At 43.9% G+C, this 19,690-nt stretch overlaps 1 protein-coding gene across 2 annotated transcripts; it reads right to left on the bottom strand.

Annotated features, from left to right (window-relative positions):
- Nucleotides 1–2,190: 2,190 nt before the first annotated feature.
- Nucleotides 2,191–9,139, bottom strand: KPNA2 (karyopherin subunit alpha 2). Of its 2 annotated transcripts, none has more exons than XM_081160880.1 (11): nt 9,038–9,139; nt 7,969–8,068; nt 7,670–7,807; nt 7,038–7,126; nt 5,802–6,070; nt 5,482–5,576; nt 5,125–5,388; nt 4,698–4,931; nt 4,284–4,466; nt 3,140–3,289; nt 2,191–2,544 (listed from the first exon to the last, which is right to left on the bottom strand). In XM_081160880.1, exons 2-11 carry the CDS (start codon nt 8,041–8,043, stop codon nt 2,452–2,454), a joined length of 1,590 nt encoding a protein of 529 aa, XP_081017006.1. In that variant the 5' UTR covers nt 8,044–8,068; nt 9,038–9,139; the 3' UTR covers nt 2,191–2,451. The 2 variants fall into 2 exon arrangements, with proteins under 2 accessions (XP_081017006.1, XP_081017007.1); XM_081160881.1 differs by having other exon boundaries at nt 9,006–9,129.
- Nucleotides 9,140–19,690: the final 10,551 nt, after the last annotated feature.

The raw sequence follows: 19,690 nt of genomic DNA, 5'->3' as shown, positions 1-19,690 counted from the left end.
ATTTAAAACTTCTAGGAGCCAAAAAAAATTGTGCATTAACAAAAGCAATTAGACATTAACATGTGAAAGAGGAAAAAGTTGGTGACTATATAGTGTTTTTTTCACTTTTAAACATCAAGCTATGAAAACTCAAAGTCAAAAATGTTATCCAGTTAAGTTCAATAAAAACAAATGCCTGTCCGAATTTTAACAACTCCCAGGAAACTAGCACAAGAATTTTATCTAAAATGTGAAAATGTATTTTTGGAAATCAGCTGTCTCCTGTCCATTACTTCATATTGAAACATGCTTTTTACTTTAACCAACCCAGACCTTGTACTGTTGACACCAGTCCCTCCAAAGCTAGTAAGTTCCACCTGTCTTTAGAGCAAAGCCTAGAGGGTCCAGATTTCCTTTTGCATTACCTTTTCTCAAGTTGAAAGAATTTCGGACCCAGCATCCAAGAAGGAACTTATGCTTCAGAAAGTGTAGGAAAAGGGGAAGTGGAGCAAGTAGCTGGGAAAGCCCCAGCTCTGTCACTCTTTTCCTCCCCTTCATGGGGGAGCCTTTGAACAGAGAAAGTGAGAAAAAGACCATGGCTCCTAACAAGATGCCCTAAGCTTAGGCGGAACCACACGTAACATGGTTTAGTGTCCCAGTGAGAAGCTGTGTTCCTTTCCTGCACCCAAACAGATTAGCACTAAACATTCTATTTCACGGAGGAAACTTTAAAAGCTCATTACCTGCACAAAGCAAAATGTATTTGTGACACACATATTGATGTTTCTCAGTGGGTCCCAGGACATACCATCGGCAGCACCTTTCCTTGTTGAATTTTGCAAATGAATACTGTAATTACCTTTCAAAATGAAAAGCAACAAATTAAAGTGATTTGATCCCTAAAAAAATGTATTAATGTGTATGTTAACTGGGGTAAGAATGCCTTTGCTGCTGAGACAAGGTAAATGGGAATTTGTTACATTACATTACTGACTTGAAAAACTCATCTCAGTGAATACAGTGCCCTTAAAGGTCCTAAGTAACTTTATCAGTTTTAGAATTTTATTAGACAATCAGCAGCCAGTTCTCATCCATATTAACTGTAGATTTTCTAAATCAATGGCAGGTACATACGTAGGTGACCAATGCATAGTTTGTTTGGTGAATCTTCACCCTCATTGCGTTTTTCAGACAATCACACCCGGATATGGTATAGGACATTTCTTATTTGGCCCAGACAGTTTATCTGGAGTGGCAAATTTCCAGATCTCTCGGAGCACCCCAGGGGCACACTTCTTGAAACCCACTCCATGGATGCACTTGTGATCATTGACGGTGTATTCTCTGGTCACTGCCTTGTTGATGGCAGAATGACCCTTCTCGCCACCCTTCTTTGCAGGAGCCATTCTGCCGACCCACAGTGTAAAGTACACATCACTCCTAACTTTAGTCTCAACCCAAATCCCCACCTCTACACCATGGCTTTTATCTTCTATGGGGGGAAAAAGCAGGCACGCTGTCAGAGTTCAGCAGTGGAAACCTGGTTCCTCACTTTTCTAACTCACTCAAAAAGCAGAGACAAGATTACTTTTTAGAACATTTCACTTCCTCACACTTATGGGTACTGTAGTTAACACTCACACCCCAATCCATTTCCTATCCTGCTAACGGCACAGCTATGCCTTAGAGTAGTGGCTTTCCAACCCAGACTGCACGGAAGGAGCACCTGGGGACCAACCCCTTACCAAATAAACATAACTTCTGGGTAAACTTTGCAGCTGATGCCAAGGTGCAGCCTTGAAACCACTTTCAGTCTTGAAGTTTGGAAGGAAGGAATGTCACTTGCAAGTCCCAGAGACTCAAGATTAAATTTAAGATTTTTATTCCATCTCCCTGGCCAGAGATGTGAGGAGACTGGCTGAGGGGTTCTGGGAAATTTTATTCATTCTTTTGTGAAAACTCTGAAAAAATTTTTCTGGCTGGTGTGAAATGGCAGTGCCAACTGCCATTATTACTCACCAAGGGAAGCAGCCTAGAGCAAAGCCGTAACTCAGAAGCAGGCAGGAAAAGCTGTCACCCGTATCCTTGATGACATCATAAACCTTACATCAAATGATGTCTGTAACCAGAACTACACCTCTAATTAGTCACATCATTTTGGTTCATTTGCAACCTAAGAGCTCCAAATTGGAAAACAAAACACAGGCTTGGTAAAGTAACAAAAATGGTGGAATTTAATCTTTATTTACAGGACACTGCAAGATATGAAATTCCACATAGAAATAAGAAACCCACTGAGAGGAGAAGCATCATACAGTATGTACAGTTTGGAACTGTTCAAGTATAGATTCGTTGTAAAAAGTGCTACAATAACAAACCACATTTAAAAAGAGTTCTTAATAGAGAAAGAGTAAGACAAACTTATACCAAACACAGTACACAACAAACAACTTTATGCCTCAGTTGTACGTTCTAAAAGTTAAAGGTCCCAGAAGTGCCATCCTGAACTTGGAACGTGTAGCCTTCAGAGGTAGTTTCTGGCGCAACATTTTGATCTTCCTCTTCCTGGATTTAAATAAATAAATAAACCTATGTATGTATTCCCAGAAATATGGCATATTTCTAAGCAGCAGCCTGCCTAGAAGTCTGTATTTACTCTTAAGGTCTTCATTTGCACATTTCACCCTTAATCCTGTACCATATTTGAAATAATGGAGGGAGGGCTGCTAAAACTTGCCAATTTGTTAGTAGGGAGGTTAGGGCCTCTGAATGGGTTAAGAAATGCTACTATAACAGAAAAATATTTTCTTCTCCACTTTAATAGGCAAGGGGAAAACTGCTTATTAGGCCCAGAGTATAGTCATGGGGTTGGTCTACTTCTCCACTGACTCCTACACAAGCTTACCCTCAAGATAATTCTAAGATTCCCAAGGCTATTCAATTGAAAATAAATTGGTGATTTTTTAAATATCTCAAGTTAAAAAGGTATCAAGCCAAACACTTGAAGAGCAAATATGTGCATTACATTATGTCGCAGATATTTTGCCACATTTAACAAGGGTACAGGGCTTATTGAAAAAGTACAGGGGAAAAAACGTCTATGGGCTTGATCTTAAATGTCTCCTTTCCAAGTTCTTATCAACATTTCCATGTTACTCACCTCTACAGAGAAGTACTTCTCAATCAAGTTTAGTGAAGCTTTGTACACAGACTCATTTTCATGGTTTTGCAGAGCTTCAATTTTGTCCAAACCTCCACATTCTTCAATCATTATACTGAGTTTCTCAGTTTCACCTAGTTTCTCAGCAGCCTAAAAAAAAAAAAAATCCAATCTATGTTTGAGCACTAATATATATTAGACAGAAATAAACGCCTGACAGTTCCTTCAACAACCCTACAAGATAAAAACTATCTCCATTTTACATTTTAAATTTAAGGTAATCATGTCTGTACTTGCTCTCAGCAACTTCTGTAGCTTTTGGCTACAAAGATCTTTGAATAGTTCTCCATCTTTCCTGTTCATCATCATCACCTGGGCAACTTTAAAAATGACACTATATCCAGGTTCAATTGGTCTGTGATGGAAACAGGAAATTTCTGAGGGTTGTCTTTAATCCTCACCTGGGGATATTTTTTCCATTGCTTTTCGGTGGCGGGGGGCGATGACAGACAGACATCAATGTTAGAAACATCGACTGGTTGCCTCCCACATGCACCCCAACAAAGTCTGGGGGATCAAGGCTCAACCAAGGTACGTGCCCCCTTGGCCAGAATGGAGCCCAGGACCCTTCAGTCTGTGAGCCAATACCCTTAACCACTGAGCATAACTGGCCAGGGTGGAAATTTCTGTTTTGTAAGAGTATCCCAGATCATTCCAAAGTGCAATCAAGGTGGAGAACCATTGTCTGAAGGGCAAAGATAGCCTATGGTGCACAAAAACAAATTTCCCTGAGTTATTTGTTAATATCAAAATGAAGTTAGCCTGGCCTGCGTGGCTCAATGGCTGAGGATCGACCTATGAACCAAGAGAGCACAGTTCGATTCTGGTCAGCGCACATGCCCGGGTTTCGGGCTCAATCCCCAGTAGGGGGGGCCATGGAGAAACCGGCCTATCAATGACTCTCTCATCATTGATGTTTTTATCTCTTTCTGAAACCAAACTTTTTTTTTTTTTAAAGCATTGCCCACATGAAATGGCTTTCTGATTCTGTGACCTACTGAGTAAACTTAGCTGCCTTCCCTCGAGTCTAAATGGCAAGCCAATCATCAAGTCCCAAAACAAATGACACCTTGTTAAGACTTACCTGAAAGATATTTGAAATGGCATCCAGAATAACCAGAATAATTTTGGTATCTTTCGCAGTTAAGAGGTTCATTAGTGGTTCTATTATGCCACAATGAACGAGGTATACAATCTGTTCAACTGTTCCACCACTTGTATAGTTGGTCACAGCCCACACAGCTTCCTTTTGTGTCTTAAAGTCCGCCTAATAAACACAAGGAAACAGGTTTATTTCAGAATGGTTATAAAAATAAGATTCTGAAAGTGCCGTTTTAGAAAAACTATCGAACCTTAAGAGATTACTAGCTATTATTTAGCAAATGACTGCAAGTAGAACCCAACATTGGAACATTAAGAATCTTATCAAGCACTGCTCTAGCAAATGCTTGTCCATAAATACTAACAACCCTTTGATTAAGGCCTAAGGCTTTATTACCTTAGAGAGAACAACAATGAGGAATGGGACTAATCCATGATTCACAACTTGCTGTATCTGATCCTGGCGGCCAGCTGTGATGTTTGACATTGTCCATGTAGCTTCCTTCTGAATATTAGTTTTGGAGTTCATTAGCAGGCTGGGAAAGACGGCAAGTGCTCCTGCATCTATTACAACCTGAGTCTGTTCATCTGTCCCAGTGACAATATTTCCTATGGCTCTTAATGCAGGAGTCTGAAAAGGAAAAAAAAAAGTTATGCTAAAAGTTGTCTTTTATTTTTTCCAATATTGCTCAAAAACTCTATACCCCAAAAGTTTTGACAAGTAATAGGCTTATCATGACCTAAAATGAACATTATGTCAACATTAGTATCAACTGATTATGTTCCTTGTACTTTATGTTCTCATCTGAAAGTTAACAACTTACCACAATTGGCAATTCAGTAGCTCCTAGGAGCTTCACAAGTTGGGGCACAACTCCTGTTTTCACAACCATTTCAATCCGCTCATTTGGACCATCAGTGAGGTAGGAAATGGCCCAGCAGCTATCTGCTAATACTTCTGGATCATCATGATGCAAGAGACGAACTAAAGTAGGAAGAATCTGCTCAACAGCATCTAACGGGGGTGCAGGATTCTTGTTGCGACAAAGGTTTGAAAGTGTCCAAGTAAGATTACGTAAGTAACCACACTAGGGAAAAAGAAAAATGCAATGAAAGGTCCTGTTTTTGAGGAGGTGGGAAAATTAGAATCAACTAGTAAGTAACTTATGTCAGTAACTTACTGCTAAAGATGACATATCAGGAACTGCAAGAAGAGCCAACAGTGGGTCAACTGCACCATACTTGATAACCAAGTCTCGGAAAACTGAACCATCACCTGAAAAGAAGTGCAAAGTTAATCCTATTTACTTTTCTACACCATCAATGTTCAATGACTCAGTTCACCAATGTCTTAACATAAAGACTCTCAGAAATCCCCCAACTTACTTACATGAATAAGCACTGGAAGAAAGCCAGTTCAAAACCTGACGCAAAGGTTGTCATCTCCCAACCTCAGCATGATTAGAGACATTCTGTCAAAAGAATTTAAAATGCCAAGTACCTGCGATGTTTCCTAGAGCCCATACAGCTTGTTCACTGATGTGAGCATGGGGAGATGCCAACAGAGAAATGAATGCTGGGATAGCACCTCCATCTACTACAGCCTTGGTCTGTTCCGATGTCCCGGAAGCTATGTTAGTGAGGGCCCAAGCAGATTCAAACTGGATGGGACTACAATCAGTTCTGCCCAAGAAGGACACAAATTTTGGAATCAAACCAGCCCGGATTATGTTGTCTATGGGTGGCTGTTTTTCCCTAGAAAGCAGCTTCCTAAGGGTGAGCAAAAAGAGAAACAAAAGTAGAAGGAGTTAACAAATAAAGTTTGTGTAAAAACGAATTAAAATGCAATTAGGAGTTTAGAACTTTAGACAACCTTTTACAGTAAGGCACTAAATGCTCAGATATCCTGGAGTTTAAAAGGAGCTGAACAGACTGACTGCATAGTACTACTATATGTGGTGTCTTAACTATACCCTTCTTCCAAAAATCAAAATATTACCAGTAATATAGGTTACCCTCCTCTCTGCATCCCTGCAGATATCTACTTTAGATCTTGTTTTTTAAAACTTTGACAATCTGACAATTCACTCTCATTGTTAATGCTTGCTTGTGACTTAGATTTTCCTAACTGTAAAGCTACAGAAATTATTAATCCTTTCTGTGATGGATGTCACAAATATTTATAATATCATGAAAGATAAGAATCTGGGGCCCGGCCCGGCTTGGCTCAGCGGTTGAGCATCAACCTAGAATCCAAGAAATCGAGGTTCAATTCCCAGTCAAGGCACATGCCTTGGTTGCGGGCTCAATCCCCAGTTGGGGGAGTGCAGGAGGCAGCTGATCAATGACTCTCTCATCATTGATGTTTCTATCTCTCTCTCCCTCTCCCTTCCTCTCTCTGAAATCAATAAAGATATATTAAAAAAAAAAAAAAATCTAGGGATGGGGGTCAATGGGGGAAAAAAGGAAGTGTCTAAATATAGTTATTTTCTAAATGGAGAAGTCAATCAAAAACTTTGTAATTTTCTTTAAAAGTACACCAAAGGTCAATAGTGATGATCACTGGGTGTGAGTGGGATTTTAGGCTTATAAAAAATTATACTTTCACCTAAGGGAAGATTCCAATGAAAATAGGCCTAAGACAGGCTTAACCATTCATTCATTACCCACACCATCTTTCCCACCAAAAAAATCTTAAAAAGCTAATTTCTAGGGTTACCCACGCTACAAGACTTACCTAGCAGCCTGAGTAGCTTGGAGCTGGCTTTCCAAATTGTTGCTATTTATGCCTTTGACAATGTCCTCAACAGACCAATTTACAGTGCCCTATAGAAGCAGTGGAATTTTACAAATTATCATTTTTCAGATTAAATACAAACAATAAAATCCCTATTTGCCACAGTGACGACATTTTTAGGTTTATGATCAGTTACTAAATGTTTATTAACCCTACATTTTATTGTCCGTTAATATTCATTATTTTAGGCCATGCAGAACAGTTCTCAAACAAGTACAAAAAAATAGAGAATACCAAAAAAAAGGGTAGAAATAGGCCAGAAAATCGGTGGTTCTGGACACACTTTCAGTTGGTAGTGGAATGAGCCAGGTCAAGTTACTGAGCTGGCAGCTGTAAATGCAGGGAAACCTGAAGGGAGATCAGAGCTAAAGAAGACCTTGAAATCAGCTTGAGTAGATTATGGAGTGGGCAGGTAAAAACAACCCATCAGAACTACTGAGTCAGAGCAGGAAAAAAAAAAATCTTCACAGATTTTATAGTTAAAACCGTAAGGCTAGCAATATTTTTTAAATATTTAAGTCCCATATTGATTTTCTAGGTTTATCATAATTCACAAGCTAAAATATATTTACCTGGTTGTTGCGGTTTTCCTGGAGTGGAGAAGTAGCATCATCAGGAAACGAGCTGACATTTCTCCTTTTCAGCATCTGGTCATCCTTCTTAGCTTTCCTCAGCTCCACATTAACTTCTATCCGGCGCCGCCGCATTTCCTTTGGAAAGGACAACACATCATGTCACCTATCATTTCAGGTTTTGTTGCAAAGTGAAGGCTTTCCCACACACCCCCCCCCCCCCAATTCCCTGAGTTCTGACCCCTTCCCAATTCTTTCCATTTAAAAAATACCACATGAAAGTAACAGAAGGTACGCACTGTGCTGTCTTTCCCCTTGTTCTTGAATCTGTTAAGGCGGGCAGCTGGTGAATTAGCGTTCTCGTTGGTGGACATGGTTATGAGACAAAGGGAGAAAGCTCTAAGATGGGGGAGAGAAAAAAATTTCCCTTTTATCAGTTTACTTTGTCAGTAAGAAGAATGTTAATAGACATTTCACGTCCCTTTTTCATACCAATCCTTGGAAATCCTGGGTGTACTGTAAGCTCACAGCACAATGTTTGGTAACTACCATGCTGGCCAGTGCAGCTCTAGACTCCACTATATACAGCCCATAAATAGTTAACTGAAGACAAAGTGGGGAAACCGGGCTTACAGTTAAAAATCTATGTCCTAGGCGGAATATATTGAGTCTCTTAATGGCCAAAATAGGCACATTCTTCACATTTGAAAATGAGAGAAAAATCTGGTTCACTGTCGCATTATCAAGTCCCCCATAACATTTTGTCAAGACTGAAAATTTGCGACGTAGTTCTGCAGCTTCGGCAGCTCGGTAACACTTTCGCTTCCAGGAATTTCTAGCGAATGCACTTAATTTGGCCGGTATTAGCTGACATCACTCAGACTCGGACACTGACGAGCCATCTCTACAAGACGACAACTTTATTTCAGTCCTTTCAACTTTATTCCATTACGTGAGTTTACGAGCCTGATACAGCCAACCCAAGGCCTACGTTTTAAGAAACAGTTCTTCCCATTGCCACCGCCACCGCCACCTCCACCTCCAGCCCCTTCCCCCGGCCCTCAGGAGACGCGGCGGCGCCGGGCTCCCTGCCGGGGCTTTGGCCCTGAGGCCTCTCTCCGATTCCGCGAGTCGCGAACCGCGAAGGCTGCCGCGGAGGTTCGCAGAGCCTCGGCGGCCCCACGCCCGACGGCTCGCATCGCCCAACATCCCCCTCGCCAACGAACGACGCCCAGGAGGCCTCTCTTCGAAAGAGGCCAAAGCCAGGCCGGGCGTGAACCCGGCGCCTCCCCTCCCGCCGCCGCGGGCAGAGCGCGGCCTGAGGTCCGGCCGTTACCTCTCCGGCCGGGCCGGCGCCTGACTTCGTACCTACACAGCCGGCTCGGGCTTCCTCAGGAGACGGTGCGCGGAGGGCAGGCTGCGGTTCGGTTGCTCTGAAAACGTCCACCACGGGTCAGCCCAAGACGGTGTGGCTCGTGCAGCCGGCCGGCGCGATTTAAATTTCCCGGTGGCTCCGCATTCCGATTGGCTGGTTCGAGCCTACGGTGAGCGTCAATTGGTGGATTTGAAAAACACGTTGGGGGGGGTGGTCATAGGGCCTAGCCGCAGCGAGGATTCCATCGCGAGATGAGGGAGCGGCCGGGCAATCCCAGAGTACCTAGCAGTTCGGAGGGGAAAGACTACAAATCCCGGCAGGTAGCGCGAGGGGCCGGCCCTGTGCCCTGCCTGTGCCTGCGACCCTGACCTTCGCCAAGGGGTTGCGGGTTCCCGTGCCGTCGGGGGTCCGTTCCCTCGCGGCTGCCTTAACCAAGTACTACAAGTGATTCCCAAAATCATGCTCTTTAAAAATGTTAATATAGAAACATGTTGCTACGCGCATTTCACAGAAGGAACGTGGCAGGCAGGGGTTTCCGGCCATTACGGAGGGGAGGGACAAGGAAGATGTGTGGCATTTTTCTTTTTAACTGTGTCATACTGCATGAAAACCACGAATATGGCAACAAAAGATTTATTATGCCTGTTTCTCTAGACACTTATTTTTAAATAATTTTAAATATGGAAGAATTGCAAATCTTTACCCAGATTTGCCAAATGTTAACGTCTTGCCACATTTGCTTCTCTCTTCCTTCCTCTCTCGCTGTACAATTGTAATTCAAATAAATACAATAATTAATGCAAGAATACGCAACTATAAACCTACTTTTGCCCACCCTTGTTTATAGTCTGTGTTCAAGTGTTGCCAATCCTTCCAGTAAAGTTCTCTGCTGTATTTTACACATTTCTGAATAAAATGTTTGGATTTTCTTGCCAGGTGCATTTTTTTTTAATATGTCTTTATTGATTTCAGAGAAAGGAAGGGAGAGGGAGAGAAACATCAATGATGAGAGTCATTGACCGGCTGCCTCCTGCATGCCCCCGACTGGGGATCAAGCCCACAACCGGGGCCTGTGCCCTGACCTGGAATCGAACCCCAAACTCCTGGATCCTAGGTCGATGCTCAACCTCTGAGCCACATCTGGCCGGGCGCCATGTTTATTTTTTTAAGTAGCAATGATGGTTATCAGAGCATTGGGATTATGGGCCATTTTGTTCTCTTTCTGCAAAGTGCTGTATTCTAAAAAGGGCATATTTAGAAAAGTTACATTGGAGTTTTTGTTTTGTTTTACTATAAATAAACTCAAACACTGAACACTGTCCATTCTGGCAGACATTTATGCCAGCCTCACTCATTTGTAGCAGCCATGGGATTCATTGCCTACCCAGTCAGCATAATCCCATCCCTTAAGTGCAAAAAATGTGAAAAGAATTCACCCCTAAAACAGTCACTGTCAGGCATTTCCTTGGCTACTGTGAATGGTTCAGGGAAGGGCATGTGAACTAAATTCATCCAGTTGGGAAGGCTGTGCCTTTTGTTTGATGATTGGATGTAGGAAAGGAGGCTCTGTTCTGGACTGAGGGAAGTGAGTCCTAGAAATGCGAATAGGGCAATTGTAGAGAAACCAGGAAAACTCTAATCAACAGCCTGCCCAACCTCCGAAGGTTGCAATTACATGACTTTACAATTATGTCATCCAATATACTTCCTTTGTTGATTAAGCTAGTCAAATCAGGTTTTCTTTTGCTTGAAAATATTGAGTACTATATGCCCAGACGTGTTCTAAGTGGTTTACATATATTAATACATTCAATCTTCACAAGTCTGCAAGGTAGTATTATTATCTGTTCCATTTCGCAGAAGAGATTGAATCACGAGTTGTTAACAAACACTGGCTGTTTGGTTTCAGGACCCATACATGCTCTCAACCACTATTCTGTACTTGCATCTGAAAACAAGCTGAAACAGAAATATGATGTTAAAAGTGAGTTACCTTTGAAAGATACAAGGTTGCCCTGAGGAACCACCCACCCTCCACTCTTAGCTATTGTAGTTCCCCGATTCAGGAGAGGGCCTCTGGCCTAGGCCATCCCCCAGTACATTCCAACCCCCAGTCACATGGATTGGTTTGGTCAGATGTAACGCAGAGCAAAAGACTATTTACTGAGGACATTTTTTTTTTTTAAATCCTCATGGGAGGATATTTCTTCCATTGCTTTTCTGAGAGAGTGTAAGTAAGGGAGAGTGGGAGACACAGATGAGAGACACATCAATTGGTTGCTTCCTGAAGCCGGAAACCGAAAGAGGTATGTGCCCTTGGCCTAGAGTTGAACCCGTGACCCTTGCAGCCTGTGGGTTGACACTCTAACCACTAAGCCCAGCTGGCCAGGGGTCCTAAGGTCTTTGTGAGATAACCTTTTCTTACACAGGTCTAAGTATGAATAATCTGTTTGTCAGTCATTCTTTGAAGTAAAAATTGTGTTCCAGTGAAAAAGCAGCTAGTTTAGCCTGCAACTCAAACATCACACAAATGTTTTCCTCCAGAGACCAACACTGTATTTTGGTAGGCAGAAGTGATTTAGGCATACTTTCCATTTGTCACACAAAATATTAAAAAGATGTGTAGTCAAGGGTGGAGATTTAATACAATTAATAATAATTCTTACAGCATTATCAAGGACATTCTTAAGTGAAGCTGACTTAAGTGAAGCTTACTCCCCCCCCCCCCTTCCAGTGCATGAAGGTGAAAATACCATTTGGTGCCACTGTCCTAATTCACTAAGGCTACAGTTTTACCCACCACCACTTCTGCACCATCGTGCTCGATGATTCATTAATTATTCACTAATAGTGTCTTAGTTTTCATGAAAAGCATTTCCTGGATGACTGGACCCACAGGTAATGAGCGACACATGACACACAGACAAGATTTAAAAGGTACTCTCCAAAATGTTAATAGTGCTTACCTCTGAATGGTAAGATTATAGTCATTTTCAAGGATTTTCGTTTGGCTTATCCGTATTTTATAGTTTTACAGTGACCAGGTATTACGTGTCCAAGAAGAAAATGGAATTGTGTTGTTCTGTAGTTCGGCTGGAATCTGATGTGGTTGTGGAAGGGTGCGAGTACCTCATTTTCCTACACTGTCATCGGGCCCAGGGGCCTCCCCACTTTCCCTTTAAGCCGGAAGGAAAGAGGAGAAGGAGAGAAATAGGTGGAGGTAAGTGGGGTGCGAGGGCGGGTTGAAAGAAAAGCCTTTTTACCCTGGGACCCCCCCCTACAGTCCACAGCACATAATAGGTCATCAAGTGACAGTACCCTGAATAAGTGCAGGAAAGGAAGAGAAAGAAGGGCCTGTAAGGGATGCGAAGGGTAGGGTGCGGTGCGGTGGGGTGGGGTGCGGTGAGGTGCGGTGGGGTGCGGTGGGGTGCGGTGGGGTGCGGTGGGGTGCGGTGGGGTGCGGTGAGGTGCGGTGGGGTGCGGTGAGGTGCGGTGCGGTGCGGTGCGGTGCGGTGCGGTGCGGTGCGGTGGGGCGCGGTGCGGTGGGGCGGGGTGCGGTGGGGTGGGGCGCGGTGGGGTGGGGTGCGGTGCGGAGGACCTTACGCCGAGAGAGTGCTTCTTAACGCCAGTGGCAGAGGCCGGTCCAGGGCAGCTTTGTAAAATGCAGAGCCGGGTCCTGCCCAGGTAAACGGAACTAGAAACGCAGGAGCACAGCCAATGGAATTTTGTTTAAAGCTCCCCAAGTGCGCGTGACGTGCGACCGGGGCAGAGAACCTTCCAAAAACCCAGCAGACGGGCGAGGACCGCCCGCGAGCGGACCCCGCCGCTCGGTCAGCGGGGCGCGGAGAGCCACGCGCAGGCGCACTATGGTCAGCCTGAAGTCCAGACCCAGGGCGCCGAAGCGCGCAGGCGTGTGCGCTGCCGCCCGCCGGCGGCTTCTGAAACACGCACCGCCCGACGCACGTCCGCGGAGCGCAGGGGGCGGGGCGCGATGATGGCATCGCGTAAGAGGGCGTTGTGGGAAAGCTGTTCTTGTGGTGACCCAGTGGCCTAATGGATAAGGCATCAGCCTCCGGAGCTGGGGATTGTGGGTTCGAGTCCCATCTGGGTCGTACCGGGTTCCATTTTTACCGGAGAAGAAGGCAATGAGGGAAGCGGGTATCAAGAAAAGGAAATTGTAAAATGTGCTGCTTCTGCGCCCCCGCAGCGAGCGCGGGGACGGCTGTCTTTACAAGCTCGGAAGCGGGTCTCCGCGTTTTAAAAACATTGCAGTTGGGACTCTGTAAGCGAAAGCTAGGAACTGACGCCAAAGGGGAGCATTTCTCTTGCTTAACTTGTACTTTTAAAAGAAAAAAGCCGACTGGACACGGACTCCTCTCCTTCGCTCTCTACCTTTCCAAGCTGAGCTTCACCTTGGGCCGCAAAACACACGCGCAAAACTTGCTCCCCACCCTTAGCCCAAGGGGTGTGCGCGGATCTACCCTTGCTGGCTCCACACATTTGTTTCATTACCGAGAGTTTGTAGAAAAGCAATTGTGCTGTAAGGACACACAAATATAATAAACATAATTTACGGCTTCTGTCTCGGAACTATTATGAACAATAAATTGTAGTTAAAACGTATGGGTTTTGAGGGGGGCGGTGTGCCTGTGTGTCTGTTTTACTTGCAGATTAGCGTAATAAACGAAAATCAGAGTTTTTAAGCTTTTCAGACCGGTTCAGTGGACTGGCTTGAAAGTTTAAACTCTTCTTGGAAAACTTGTGCAAGAAGAATATCACTGAGCTAACTCCTACTCTACAAAAACTACTAAACGCTAAATGCAATGTAGTATCCTGGACTTGAGCCTGAATCAGAAAAAGGACATTAGTGGGGAAACGAGTGGAATCAGACACAGTCGAGTTCAGGCATAGAATGTGCCGGTGCTGATGTCTTAGTTCTGACATACATGGTAATGGAAGATGCCAACATCGGGGCAACTGGGTGAAGGGTGGTGCATGGAGCCCTTTGTTCCATCTTTGCAACTTTTATGTGAATCTGCAATTATTGCAAAATCAAACGTTTACTAAAACAAAACAAAAAACCAGTAAGCAACCAATAGAGAAATTTAACAAATACCCTCAAGCCCCTTTTAAGATTCGGAATGTCGCGCTGCACGTTCAAACCAGCACACGTTCAACAGATGAAGGCCCGATGACTTCCAGCTCTGTTCCCGGTCTCTCCGAGTTGGTGGCCACATCAGGTCCTTGCATGTAGTAGGTGCTCAAAAACATCTGAACTGAATTGCCTCCTGCCTTCGACAGGTAGGCAGCATCTGAGGACGATGGACGGTGACAATGCGTCCCTGGTCCCCAAAGGCAAAGACTGCTCTCCTAACGGACTGCTCAGCCCCAGGCGGGAATCCCTGCAGGTCCCCGGGCTCCGGCTGGCCTGCCCGGGCCTCTGCAGGCGCGCCTGCCCCTTGCTCCGGGTCCTCTCCTCGGCCTCCTTCAGCCCAGCTCCCTTCTCTGCTGGGTGTCCTGCTGCTCATGCCCCAGGGCTCAGTCAGCTGAAGTCAGCAAACACGTATTGAGCGCCTACTGAATACCCCAGAGTCAGGTCCCCTGATGCAAATTCCACATTTTCCTCTTCCCTCACCGCTGTCACCTCCCGCGTTCCTTACCTGTCAGAGGAAGAGCTGTCCCTCCTCCAGTTCCAGGCCAGAACCTGCCCCCTGTCTCCTCAGGAAACTTGTCTGGAGCTTAGTAAACACTCAAAAGCTACAGGCCCATTAGTTCCCCCACCCTCGCCTTTGTCTTTAGGTTCCCCCCCTGCTGGCTTTTCCTCTGGGCCCCAAACGGTCCACCACTCCCCACCCCTTAAGAGCTCGTCCTGGGCCCGGGCCAGCTCTCTCCACAGAGGCCGCTTCCAGGGCGATCTCCACATGCCCGTCTCCTGTGCCCCACCTCCACGCTTTCCTCGCTGTCCTGCCACCGGGCGCACTGCTCCTCCACGGTGACCTCTTAATTAGCAAATTTAAGAAACACCGCCTGGCCCTGGCCAGCCAGCTCAGCTGGTTAGAGAGCAGCCCTGAAAACACTGAGGGTGTGGGTTCCATCCCTGGGCAGGGCCATGCGAGAATCAGTCAGCGAACCTATAAGTAAGAGGAACAACAAACTGATGTTTCTCTCTTTCCCTAAAATCAGTAAAAAAGAAAAGGAACCCCTTTCAGTTCTCATCTTGCTTGGCCCCACCCTGAAGTTTGAAATTCTCAACAAGTCCTTTCTTCTAGAAACACACCCTTGCTGGTCCCCTCTTGTCAACAATGGAAACAAACCTGCCCAACCTAAGCTGAGCAAATGACACCTGTGTTCTGGCAGCAAAACTGTTGCAAAACAAAACAAAAACTAGGCTGTGAATTTTTAAGGATTCACAGACTCTCATTACATTTCAGTCTATAGTCTGTACTTGACCTTATTAATAAACAAAGGTGTCAAGTCTTGGAATACAGTTAACAACTTTTAAATAATGATAGCTGTATTACATTTATTATACGTAGGCTAAGAAGAAAGATAAAATTACTAATATACATTTTATAACATTTTTGAACTTTGGTTTAAAATCAACTAGAATTTTTTTTAATCCTTACCTGAGGACATAGTTATATTGATTTTTTAGAGGCACAGGAAGGGAAAGAGAGGGGAAAAAAAATCAACCAGTTTCCTCCCTGGCACACTCCAACTCAGGGTTGAACCCACAACCTCTAGGTATGTGTCCTGTCAGGGAGTCAAACCCATAACCTTAAGGTATACAGGGTGGTGCTCCAACCAACTGAGCTACATGGCCAAGCCTCAGCTTGAATTTTTAAAATGCTGTCCTATATCAAATTTTGGTTAAAAAATGATTATCGATGTGTAATATACTCGCAGAAAAGTCACATATCATGTGTGCAGTTCAATTATGTTCACAAACCGAACACACTTATATAGTCAGCGCCCAGATCAAGAAATGAGACATTAACCACTGCAGAAGCCCCCCCCTTGAGTTCCCTCCATCACTACCTCCTCCCAGGGTGACCAGTAGCCTATTTCTAACAGCATTGTTTAATTTTGCCTGTTGGATCACTTTAGAATTTTAATTTTAAAATCTCGGATGCATACAAATATTTATTAGTATTGTATTAGTTCAAATTTTCAAAACTCAAGAAGTTCAGAGACTACACCAGGACTGATATTCAAATGCAATCCGATTAATACTAACATTCAGGATTATCACAGTTTACAATTTACCAGGTTGCAGTATTAAACATACTGTGGCGTTGCCATTTTCTCTACTCCTCTCGGAAATCCCACAAAAGCAACAAGGGGGGTGGATGAGCAGCAGAAACACGACCACCACCCTCAATGACACTGGGAGACACCAGGAACCCCTCCGGGAGAGGGGACAGCCACCAACAGCAGGGAGGCACCCGCGCAGGGAGACGCTGGGGCCGCGCGTCTTAGGCCCGGCCGGCAGGGGGCGCCTCTCCGGGGGAAGGTCGCGCTCAGAGGCAGAACAATCGTCCCTTGTTTGCAGCGAGACTGCGCGCGGACAGCGCCTCCGCCCGGGGACAGCGGGCCTGGCACAGAGCGCTGGCTATAGCTGTGTAACCTCGGGCAAGTTAGTTAACCTTTCTGTGCCTCAGCTACTCATCTGTAAAACTAGGATAATAAAAGTATAAACTCATATTTTGATGTAAAGATTTAATGCTTGGAACAGTACTCAATAGGTGCCAGCTATTATTATAATCATCATTGTTGACAACAGACGTTCGTTTTTTATTTTATTGTAACATTAGATATGGGAGTACCCCAATTTTTCCGATTTTGTTATGCATTAATTTAAAAAAACCATTTCTTGAACTATGAGTACAAGGAAAAGCATAGAGATAAAAATGACTGGAGAGAAAATACACCCTCTAGGAGATGCAATCAGGCGATCAATGTTAAGAAAACCACAATATAATAAAGATAGGTGTCTGCTCCCTAAGGGAAGGGGTGGGGGTGCCGATTACCAGAGCTCACTGCACTGGAAGCCAGTCAGGCCGAGCCACTTGAAACTGGAGCCCTGAGGGGGCCGACTAGTGAGGCGCACCAGTAAGACCAGGACAATGACTATGATACTGTCCAACAAAGCTTGGAAAGTTCTCATCGATGCAATAAAAAGTTAAATAAATATTTGAGAGGAAGAAGCAAAATATCATTATTTACAGAGTATATATATATTTTTTTACTGGGAAAACCCAAGGGAATCCATTGCAAATAGTTTGGACTATTTTTGGAGAGGCACTAACTGGGACGTGAACAGTAACCATGGATATGCGCACAAATCCGTAGCTTTCCTATATACCTAGAAAGTCCAGTTAGAAACGATAGAGGAAAAAAGATCCTTCCAAATTACAGTAAACATATAAAATACCCAGGAAATAAATGTAACAAGAAAAGTGCAGAGCTTAGATGAGAAAATGATAATATTCTGACAGAGGGAAAAGGCCACACGAAGAACTGTAGATGCTCTATTCTCACGGACAGAAGGAGAGCACAGAAAAGCTGCCAAGTCCTTTATAATGTAATCTGTACAGTTAATGCAAATTCAATCAAACCAACAGGATTTTTAAATTTAGCAGAATAATCCTAAAGTTCACTGGGGAAAACACACACACTATCATACCCAAAACCATTTTTTAAAAGAAAGACATGTTCTAACACCACGACAATGATAACCACGGCCCGATATCCTGCGGCCACCGGGGCGCGAGAATGAACAGAGGTACTCGCAGGGCAGGGCCGGGCCTAGGAACAGGCCCACGTTTACTGTAAGGGGACAGTCTCCCTGTCAGCAGGGCCACCCTTTTCATCTCACGGCACACACAGACTAATTTCTACAATTCTGCGGCACACCAAAAAATACATTTTTTGCCCATCTGACCAAAAAAAAAGTATAATTTTGCTTCATTCACACCGGCCGGCTATTGCTGTCGGCTGGTGTCATTTTTCATTTGACAGTCTAGGGGAAAGAGGTCAGTGCCTGTAACTAGACAGTCAGGTGTTGCATGTTTTAAACATTTTTGTGGCTCGCTGGTTGAAAAACCACTGCCCTGTGTTAAAGGTGACATCTCGACGTTGGGAAAGGATGAATTTATTTGCCAATTGGATTAGACAACTTCCTAGTTATTTGAGAAAAAAATAAAATTAGATTCTTACCTCATACTACATACCAAAATAAATTCCAGATGGAATCGTGATTTTACTACAAGCGCTAGAAAAATATAGGCTAATACATATATAATTTTGAGTTGGAGAAAGGCTTTCAAGGCATGACAAAGGACACTAGGGACATTGTTAACCAAGAGATTGATGGATTTTACTGTGCAAAATTTAAGTTCTATGGCCAAAAAATCCCTAAGACGTTAAAAATCAAACGTAATTCTGTGAGGAAATGTTTGCAATGTATACTGGGTTCAGCAAAAGTAGGTTTGCAGTTGTGAGTGCTTGAAACATAGAGTTTATTCTTGCATTATTATTTATTAATTATTGTATTATTTCCCATATGAACAGCTGTTACCCTCCTTTTGCCCGCTGTATAATAGACAAAGAGTTTAAATTCTTAGGCTATAAATAGCTCTTAAACTCAGAAAGGGAAATATGAACATCCCAATAAACAGGCAAGGAATACGAACAGGAAATTAACAAAAGAAATCCAAATGGCCAATAAATCTATAAAAAAGCGTACAATATCACCAGCAATAAAATAAAAAGTGAATTAAAGAGGAGCCTTTTTTTAAAAAAAAAACACACTCTTCAGGGTGAAAGAGGTGACGGGACTGAGAAGTACAGACTGGCAGTTGCGAAACAGTCCGGAGGACGCGAGGCACAGCACGGGGGACACAGTCAATGACACTGTAGTAAGCGTGGTGCCAGGCGGGGGCTGGACCCTCCCGGGAGCCGCTGCGGAACCTGCACAGACGTGTGACCTCTGGGCCCTACACCTGACACCGATACAACGGGGTACTGAGCGTCAGCTGTCACTGGAAGAATATTTTCTGAAGACTTTTACACGGAAATCGTAAAAAGCTCTTCAGAACAAGGATATGAAATACGGGTGGTTCCCGTCCCGATGGGGAAAGGCGTTAGCGCGGGTGACAGCGCCCGCGGCTCAGTGTGACCCCATGAGGCTGCCGGGGGACACCGCGGGCCGCAGCCGAGACACCGCATTATCACATCCTTTGACTCAGCAGTTCGACGTTTAGGAATTCAGCCGATCAAAATGATCACGCAATCCTATACTTACTGAAACGGAAAGATGTTGACAAATCATTAAAATGTAAAACACCACATCATAAAATATGTATACACCATGATCCCAGAAGGAAATTATGTAACCTATTTTCATGTACATATATGTGTACAGAAAAGTCTGCAAATGGATACACCAACATATTTATAGCAGTTATTTCTACACAATAGAATCACATTTAATTTTTTATTTTTTCTTACCTGTGATGTCTAATTCTGGAATGAATATGTATGACTTGTATAAATTTAAGCTTTTATAAAGGGATGAAAGATGTCATTTTAAAAACCCCGACAGATTTGACTATATAAACTAATAACATTTCTTATTTAAGATA

The sequence above is a fragment of the Miniopterus schreibersii genome (genome assembly GCF_964146895.1).
Source record: "Miniopterus schreibersii genome assembly, chromosome: 16".
Taxonomy (NCBI): Eukaryota; Metazoa; Chordata; class Mammalia; order Chiroptera; family Miniopteridae; genus Miniopterus; species Miniopterus schreibersii.
The sequence above is the reverse complement of the archived record's forward strand: the minus strand, read 5'-3'. Positions and strand labels throughout refer to the sequence as shown.